At 31.3% G+C, this 10,343-nt stretch overlaps 1 protein-coding gene across 1 annotated transcript; it reads right to left on the reverse strand.

The window, feature by feature from the left end:
* Nucleotides 1–34: 34 nt before the first annotated feature.
* On the reverse strand, nucleotides 35–8,271 carry LOC133191687 (G2/mitotic-specific cyclin-B-like). Its single transcript, XM_061327421.1, has 8 exons — nucleotides 8,111–8,271; nucleotides 7,154–7,450; nucleotides 6,745–6,951; nucleotides 4,552–4,710; nucleotides 2,204–2,440; nucleotides 1,911–2,051; nucleotides 1,578–1,682; nucleotides 35–1,331 (listed from the first exon to the last, which is right to left on the reverse strand). The coding sequence occupies exons 1-8, from the start codon at nucleotides 8,135–8,137 to the stop codon at nucleotides 1,230–1,232; spliced, it is 1,275 nt and encodes a 424-aa protein (XP_061183405.1). The 5' UTR covers nucleotides 8,138–8,271; the 3' UTR covers nucleotides 35–1,229.
* Nucleotides 8,272–10,343: the final 2,072 nt, after the last annotated feature.

A 10,343-nucleotide genomic window follows, 5' to 3' on the forward strand; every position in this document is an offset into this window, starting at 1 on the left:
ATTAGCATCCAGTAGAGAAAAAAAAATCAAGCAATTAGTTTTATTTTTTATTTCCTCTACACATACAAATACATGAATAAAATAAAAAGTATCAAAATCATCAATAGCCATGTAAAAATGAAAAGACACCTGCTGAATATATCAAATGCTGCAAATGGCTACATAAGATAAATATTAATTTCAAATGCAAACATCGTAAGGTTAAAAATATCCATATAGGTCAATGTTTAACTTACACAGCTTCAGCAAGTGTCCTTAAACAGTTTCAACAAGATTGATATCTTTAAAAATGAATGCATCATCTGTTAAGCTTCCCAGTTTATCATTTCATTTTCCCTAGATATTAGATTTAAAAAAAAAAATGTTGGAATTCTATGATACTACCCATGATCCAAACATTTCAGCACCTACATAAAAGAAGTTTCCTGTCAGAAAAACAAGGGGATTTTACACAAGTGAAATGTACAGAAAAAAAGAAAAAAAAATGAAGTCAAAAGTGAAAAGCAATGTCCTTCCCTTGTTTTTCCAACATTAATATCATGATTTATTAGAGTTTTCTATACACTTTCATTCACAAATCATTCACACAATACTGAATAAATAATGAATTCTGAATGAAGAACTGTTGCATGTTTCTAGGAACCTACAAAATATTCTAATGGGTGACTTCATATTTGTGAGGCGATTTCAATATCTAACCAAAAAACCCAACAGAACATTGTGACAAATGATATATTTTTACACCCTCCCCCCTTCCCATGAAACATTCTGAATTGAGATATGAATTGGAATATTACTGAGACAATGGGTTATATATTTGTGTATGAAAGTTTTTCTTTTGATAGATCACAAACCTAACCAAATACGTCTTTCTTATGGATGACTTAAATCTAATAGAATTATTCATATTTTTATTTACTGTTATATTATACCAAATGAGAACGTAAAAGCTAAAATTGTATCTAAAAAATTAGTTTTATAAATTATTGATTAAATTATAGAATAAAAAAATTGTGCATAAAAATTCATATTACGGGAGAAAGAATTTTTTTCTGGTACCAACAAAAAGTATGAAAAACAAACTCTACAAGCAGAACAAATTTGGTACAATGAAACTAGCAGCATCCACAACTCAGAATCCCCACAAATTTGATCCTCCCTGAAAACTCCACTCCTGACAATACACACATCACAGCCTGATTTTAAAATTCCAAGGGAATGTTTATAATTTATTCAGATTGATTAGCCATGTCTTTAACCACTTGTCCTTTAAGTTCCGAGCACGTGCTGATTTTCATAAATTTTGATGAGGCATATTTTGTTCTAACAGCCTGGAAATAGAAAAATAATGATCATTTACTAACAACATTATTGAACATTGTCAAACATGTACATTGCTATTAATAAAGTTCTGTTAGAATTAGGTATGATGTTCAAATATCTACCTTTTCCATATTTGCAGAGATTGCATAGTAGATGTCATTTAGTATGAATAAAATCTGATTATTTAACATAACTTGACAGATGCCTGAATGAGGGAAGGAAGATTAACTCCAATGTACTATAATGCTACTCACCGTTAATTTGTAGGTTTCTGCTTTTATGACTAGACTACACAACTTTTGCATTAATGGTGAAAGATCCTTCTCTGAATAGGAACTGTAGTGACTTAATGTGTCAGTCTGTAAATAAACAATAAATGTTAACATTTTGATGTCACAAAGTTTGTCATCAAATATTTATGTTTTTACTGTAGAATAAAGTGTTAGATTGAAGGCTTATTTCTTATCTTAATGAATCACCAATATCTAAAAAAAAAAAAATTTCTATAAAAAGCACTGAAAATATTTAATATTTATGGCAACACTGTTGTTTTAATGGAATTTTCTTTTCACTTAAGAGTTGCTTACCCATTTTGATCCATCTAATAATTTCATTGAAAGACAAAGGGCAGCAGCTGCAATTTGTGAGGGGTAGTATTGCACCATATCATACTCAATGATTGTAAGTTCCATCAAATACTTGGCCAATGTGTGTTTGCTGGCATCAACCTATCAAAAAAAGATTTTATGAAAATTGGAAAACAGCTTTATTTCCTTTCATTTTATCTGTTAAGACTCTCACTGTACATTTCTCGGAAGGTTTTTCAAGATTCTTTTTGACTTGAGTCTACCATTTCTGCTGATAATGTTAGAAGTCTTACCCCTCCTGCTTTAGAGTTGCGTCTGAGGAAATGTAAACAGAGAGGTTTTCCCATGCTGAAGTCCAGAGTTTTGAGGATAAGAGCCTCCATTTCCCGAATATCTTTTTTCTGGTAGGCGTTGTCTGTGATGTAGACAAAATCGGCTACCTCTGGGGCATACATCTCCTCATACTTGGATGCAATCAGCATGGAAGTCACACCAACTAACTGAAGCTTGTTACGTGGCACTTGGTGAATCTAAAAATATAAATCAAAGAAGATGGGTGAACATGACGAGCAAAAAGCCTAGTGTGACAAACATGAAGGTGAAAAATTAAATCTCAATTATATCAAAATTTTCCTTGATATTTCATCTAACATTAAAATATACTTTATGTAAAATTTCTACAATTGGCAAAAATCTCACAAAGATTGAAATTATTTGCTTATGAAATATTATACACACACTAAAGAGGCCAAAAAGAGTCATTTTCTCATACTATAACACCATTTTTCGATATGAGTGGGTCTTCGCACCATTTTTTTTTAAAAGTTGATCTTCATAGTTTGCATAAAAATAAACATTTTTTGGTTAACAAAAATATGGAGCAAAAACCCACTATACCTTAAAAATATACTTTTATAACATTCGCATCTTTTCGAGAAATACTTGAAGTACATTAAGGATACACCAAAGGTTTCCAAATGCTAGAATTTAATTTGCATGTAATTCTTTCATTATCAAAGATAACATAATAAAAGTATATATCATTTGAAAGCTTGTTAAATTTACTATTTAATTATCCTAATTTAAACTTTAATTAATAACTTATTTAAAAATTATTTAAATATTAATGTAAATTTTAGTGCTTAAATATTTTATAAATCAACTTTTTTGTATTTAACCCCTCAAAGTGGTCATTTTGCCTCAAGGTAGATTAAAGATTGAACTTAAAAACTGTATCTCAGATTTTTGATAAATCTTCTAATTCAAAAGTTACAGCCATTTGCCCTTCAATGTTACCAATTTATTAGCCTAATTTAACATTTCCCTCAATAATTCCAAAACTAAGCTAGATATCAAAAATCTGAGATACGGTTTTGTGAACACACATTTGAGAAGAAGCCCATCCAATTTTCAGAGAAATTGGTCAATAAATGAGGGAGCTGAATCCTTTGAAATAATACCACAAACTGTCTGATCTTACTTTACAGTAGAGGGCAAAAACCCATTACACAACAAAATCTGCCAAAGCTAGGAATATATGACACCTTGGAGATTCAGCTTTGGATACCTGTCACTTAGCCATATTTCCTATGCATATTCACAAGAATGGGAGGTTCTTTTCTGTATTTAGATGCTTTTAATTAAGTAAAATAGGTTCAATTCTGAATCAGAAAGATTTCCCGGCAAAATGGCAAGAGCTAAGCTCCACCTCCTATTTTATGGTCATCAGTGATCTGTTAGATCTCCTTCTCTAAATCTAGAGTCCCTGTAGTTTAATTACTGATAATCTCTTTGTGGCTAGTGAAGAATTCCCCAAGTGGTCACAGTGATTTATTGCGTCTTTCATGAGCAGGCAGTCACAGATCAAATCAGAAGCTTCAATAACGGAACATTCACATGTGGTAGTGTTTATGTTTCATTATTGTTAAATAATTAGAAAACCATTTCATAATTACCAAGAATTTTACATGCATTATAAAGCAGTGATTAACTTCTTTTTCTTAGCCAAAAATCTCAAAATTGTTGAAAATCTTGAAAAAAGCCTTTGGTGTATCCTTAAGTCAAGGGTCATATCACAAACATGATTTAAATGCCACTATTCATCAGGACTTGTGTAGTCTAGTGGATAGCGTGCTAGTCTTGAAAGAAAATGATCCTCAGGATTTTTACTGGTAGGGTTCGAGCCCCACAAATACCACATTATTTTTAAATAAAAGAATCAATTTTGCTGAGAAAATTTTCCTCAGAAAAGTTTTGTTTATCATAATTTTATAAATTTCAATAATGAGAACTTTACTCTAAATACTAAATTCACAAAATGAACATGATTTTTATATATCTGAAGCTATAGGCTTTCTGCACGCTATGTTTGCCCATCTCCTTTTTGCTCAAGTTTTACAATTACAAAAAATATATATATTTAAAAAATATATATACTGAGAAAACTAAAATATATTTTTAACCTTTAGTTCATGTGCAAGTTTTCATGGACTATCACAGCACCTTCCATTGTAATTCATATTAAATTCATGTGAAACAGTTTTTGTTTGTTTATTTGTTAAGTGAATTTTAAAATAATCACAAGAAAAAAGGGTGAAGTCTTAAAAAAAAACCTCATTACTGTCTTCATGCAATGACATACTTGTAAAAATCTGTCGATGATGGATACAGTCAAGTAGAGAGTTTCTTGCAACAAGTGGAATCTGTGGTGAACCTGACACAACCAGTCAATCAAAATGGCACGCATTTTACCAGTTATCTCATAACCCTCGAGGAATTTAGGCCTGACTGGAAACTTTTGCTGAAAAATACAAAATTGAATATCTTTCATACTAAAGAAAGCCCATCTTTATTTCTTTTTATCTCTGTAAACAGTATCCAAACTCTACAAGATGACTGGAAAATTTGTTTCATACCACAAAGTGCTATGTACTAATCTCAGTCAGAAAGCATAAGTCAGTGGGCTTGAAAATCCAATCCTAATGTTTAAATACTGCAGTTAATAAATTTGATTTTTTTTTAACATTTTATTTTTCTAAAATACATTTGTCTGATGTAATTTTAGAAACAGTCTTTTAGCCAATCAAAATCCAATTAGATATACTGCCAGAGATTAGTGCATAGCACTTATGTGGTGCGAAATGATTTTCCCAGTCGGCAAGCAGAGTTTGGATGCTATTTACAGATTAAAGAAGATAAATTATTGTTGAAGAGAATGATAATAAATAATTTGCCAGTGCATTTTCTCTAGAAGCATAAAATGACTGTAATTATTGGGAGGGGGTACCCCAGTATGCTAGAGGTGAGGTGGCGCCAAGTCAAAAGTATCTCGCTGCTGAAACTGCCAAAGTGAGAATGAATTATCGAAAAATCAAGGCATTGCCATGTACAAGTGACATGGAAACAATTAAATACTCATTTTTACAATAAAACTTACATTTAATTAAAACAGTTATTTTTTATATTAGCATTCAATACATTGTGAACTGTGAAGTCAAAAGTCAAATTCATATATTTTTGTGTATCAATTGTACATGGCAAAGCCTGGATTTTTAATAATCCATTTTTAAATCCACAAAACAAAATTATGTCATGTGTCTATTCCAGGGTTGTGGATAACCACTCGCCCACTCGCAAATGTGAGTAAGATTTGAGGTGGGCGACTGGATATTAAAAATCTGGTCGCCCACATGGCGAATGATTTTTTTACCGGAACATAATCACATTTCAGTTTTATTTTATGTACTTTCAGTTTTTTAAGAAAACGCTCTACTAACTTAGATTGTTTGTGTTGCGTACAAGCATATTACTCAAACATGTACAAGTACGTGACTGAGATAAAAAAATTGCGATTTATCGAAGCGGTTAAATCTCCGTTAAATCTGATGATACGAAAGCAAATGTTTGAGATTGTTCTAATAGAAATATTGTAACAATCGGCTATGGTTGTCACACTCGCCATTCGACTAGTTATTCACAGATAGAATTTGAATTACCATGTCAAATGCACACAATACAAGATCGGGATCAAACTTAATCACAGGTTGTAATTTATTATTTAATATGCCCCTTGTTAAACCATAGACGCTTCAGTTGTACAAGTTAAGGTTAAATACTACAAAATGTAATGAACATATCATCGGATCAAAGTTTTTAGAAAAGAGAAAACGTGACAATAATCCATATTCTGTGAACATATAGATACTACGAAAAAAAACATTAGGATTTTTGTGTTCTTATTTTTAATTTACATATAATGTGGGCCCGTGGATCACATTGTGGGCCCGTAAAATTTGAAAAGTTAGGAGCCCACATGGCCCCTAAGGTTTCAAAAGTTAACCACAACCCTGCTATTCCTATTTAAAATTACTTGCTGATGCAACACTTTTTTTTTAAAGCTTGCAAAATTAATGTGATGTCAAATCTAAACAAATTCTGGTTGCAAGTTTAAATAATGAAGATTTTGATTAATGAACACTAATGCATACTGACTCAAGTGGATTTTATTATTTTTGTTGACGCTTATACCTCATGCAAATAAGAAAGTACCTGAAAATTACTCATTTACAGTTTATTTCACTCATAATGTTCCGACCAAATTTCAGTGGGAACTAGCTCAAATAAAAAAATGGTCTTCGGATACAAGACTCCTAGATATACAAAGAGTGTAGGGACCTTAACTGAAGCTCTTACTTGTAGGAGTAGGTAGAAGGGTACTCCATGTAATTCAGAGTTAGATACTTTATGTTATTATTTTATTATTGGGTAAAAAAGCAATTACAGAAACAAGTGCCTGTGGTTGTAAAATACATATTGCAACTGATTAAAATCTAACCTCCAACTCCAACATGTACTGGTAAATGTCATTGACATATTCACTAACAAGTTGTGGGTTATCTTTGTCATTCTCATCAATATCTTCCACTTTTAATAAAGCTTTTGAGAATGCCTCAGGTTTATCTTCACTGATGTCCATAGACTCGGGAGGTCCCAGTAATATGTCTGGTTTAGAAACATTTTTCACTGCTTCTATGGATGCTTCCTGTAAAATACCATTTAAAAAACATTTTGCAATGTATTTCACAAACTTAATGTAGTTTCATGGCATAATTTTATTTTATTACTCATGATTGTAAATATCAAGAAATAACTTTATGAAAAAAGTACAGCGATTCAAAATGCCAAGATAAGAATAATTTGCCAATCAGAAAATTGTATTTCTCATCTTAGCAAATACAACTTACAGTTTTTGTTTCTGTTTCTACAAGTTCTTTTAGGGAAGAAGTAGCTTTAGATTTGACTATTTTCTGTCTGGTCACTATCTGTTGCTGCTGTATGATCTCTTTCTTGATTGCATTTGTCTTTTTACTAGGGTCTATCGTAATTGCAGAGACTTTGTGTCCAATGTTTTCAATTGTTCCAAGGGCTGATCTTGTTCCCATATGAGATGAAGGTCGATGAAGTTCCGTTTTGGCAAGTAATCCTCCATCTGGATTTTCCTTGTTGATGAGAACATGTGTGCTGCCAAGTTGTGGACGTGCCTGAAATTATCAACAATTCTTAGTGAGCTAACGACCAAGTACTTAGGTGATTATATTCATGAATCCCCATCTCCCCACCAATATAAAAAATAATAATAAGACTTAACATATTTTTGAAGAAGTCAAACAATTCTGCTTTGTCGCAATAAAGATTTCAGTCAATTTTTGCTTTTGCTTTTTGCTTTAGACAGTACCCCGTTTCAGAACAGTCAATTCACTTCACATTTTTGTGTCATTATCTAAAAATCTGTTGCAGTTAGATTTTTATTTTTAAATAAAATTTTTAAAAAAAGGAAAAACAATGATCATTGCAGGAATTTTAAGGACTACAACAATGCATTATTTTCTATTACATTATGCACATTATGTTGTATACGGTATACCGTAAAAATATTATGTTGTATACTGTACCCTATAGGCAAACATGTCTATTCCTGCTGTGCTTGGATTTTTATCCACAAAAACACCATTTCAATTGCATGCTTCAAATTATGTATCATTGAGTCCATATTTTATAGAACAAACAGACACATAAAACAAACAGATTCTATACATCATATTTATCTTTGCTGACAAAGCGCCCGGGAATTTCGTGCTCCAGGTCGAACAAGTCCTGGATTGTTTACAACCACAAAATTCAAGTTTAGCTGAAACTCTTACCGTCTGTGGTCTATTTGTTAAAGCCATTGTGTCTTTTTGAGCATGTAAATATCTTTCAAATTCTTTTTATTGTGAAACCACTGCATATGATGCCTGTAAGTGCCTGCCTGTTTTCACAACATACTGATGCTTGTTCTCACCATATTCACTGCGGAGGTCTTCAAATTCTTACCGCTGTTCATTGATTGGATAAATTTTAAAATATACAACTTTTTGATTGGCCAATTCATGTTTTAGCTTGTAGCAACCCGAAGTGTGCAGTTAATAAAATATTTTTTAAAAACATTTTATATATTCTTTTCTGAGTGTTACCTTTAAAAATTACGGCTTATTGTTAGTGAAACAAATATGTTTTAAACTTTTCTTCTTTTTCTTTGAAAGCATTTCCATTTATTCGATGTACCTCGGAGTTTTACCATTTATTCAATATACAATCACCCGTTATGCGATGTGCATTGGAGTTTTACCATTCATTCAATATACAATCACCTGTTGTTCTGTTCAATTAAAAAAATGCATGATGAAACATGAAACATATAGGTATATTTAAATTAAACTATGCATGATATCTAGATCGGGCATTAGGCATACAGAAATCTATTTAAATCGATCTAAAATTAGATATTCTGTATAGTAACTCAACTAGTATGATCATACTCGTAAAATATATCTATGTCATGTATATAATTTGAAATTATTTCAATATATTCCATTCAATTAAATTTGGGATTCAATTTTGTGATCAAATTGATCTTTACGGAATCTTCCACGATAACTGCACCGATACTTCTTTACATTTTGAAATTTACAATTATTTGAAATTTAATTTAAAAAAATGCAATTATTATAAATTAATATGTTAGACGGTGTGACCGTTGGTGAGGGCGGAGCCATCAAGTGAATATTTCTACATTTTATTGTTTAATGATAAGTCAGTGTTAAAAATCAAATTGTATGCATGGTGTTTAGTTAGTGTCAGAAAATCATAAAAAAGACCTCAGTCTTTAAAAAAAAAGCTTTAAGTTCTCTTACCTCAAATATTTTTCATTTCAAATAAAGAAATTTAAGGGTATTTAGTTTTATAAATCTGGAATACTTTTTCTAAGTTATTTCATCATGGATTGCCTATAGCCAGAGCACTCAAAATCAAGTAGCATAACGTGGAAAGAGCGTGCACTGGACCAGTCAAGGATTCAACCTACCAAAGCCCAAGAACTCTTAAACATTAACTCTTTCACCTATGTATCTGTCCAACAATATTAATAAACGAATATGCCTGAGCAACATTTCTTTATCTTTCACGACTTAATTTAAAAATCCCAATCCAGAAAAATCAAGTCATTTAATTCTCATCTTTTACTTCCAATGCATGGTCATGACAACAAATACAAATAAGGACAATTTTCAGGGAATACATCGGAAGTCGAACTTGGGACCCAAACTACAGAGAGATGATCTAACTCCTGGGTTATCAGGACTCTTGGAAACTGATCATCTGACCAACACTAGGGCTGTGTATCGTGAGGGCTAAAAGTATCAGCATCGCAAAATTTCTGAGAATTATTTTCTTAATTTTAATGGAAAAAATGTAGAGTAAATTTAACGTTTCTGCATTTTAAAAAACTAATCCGATTCGAATAGTGTTTAGTGCTTTCTAAAAACTAACATAAAAGCAAGATAAAAATCTTTTCTGGAAAAAACAAATTTAACTCAATAAAAGGATTTTTTTTTTACAGATATTAAATTGTTTATGCGAAAACTATTAGAATTTTAAAACCAAAACTTGTGAATAATAGGGTACATTTCTGGGAAGTATCAATGTTCTGTGACATCCCTATTCACCACATAATTAATAAAAAAAATAAAAATTAGAAATCATTTTCTTTTATCATTTGAAGCGTATCCATAAATGGAACATATGTTTGATGTGGTAGTTTAAGCTTCAGACAGGTCCAAAGATTCTTCTTTTGATAGGGAACTTCACGAAACTAAATTTGACACTTAAAAAAAATGATAAAACTTTTGAGAAAAAAAATTCACAACAACAGATAGACACAGGCCTCCACCTGCAAATGTATATAGGAACAAGCAGGTAATCAAAGACAAGAATGAATGAATGAATTAATTAATTAATTAATGAAAAATGAAAAAAAAAATAAAATGCATACCCCTTCCCCCCTTCTTGAGTTCATACCAGAATTCAGTAAAGCTTTTCATGCAATATTTTACCACT

The sequence above is a fragment of the Saccostrea echinata genome, unplaced genomic scaffold (genome assembly GCF_033153115.1).
Source record: "Saccostrea echinata isolate AGI-Se365-2 ecotype Australia unplaced genomic scaffold, CSIRO_AGI_Sech_v1 ptg000024l, whole genome shotgun sequence".
Classification (NCBI taxonomy): domain Eukaryota; kingdom Metazoa; phylum Mollusca; class Bivalvia; order Ostreida; family Ostreidae; genus Saccostrea; species Saccostrea echinata.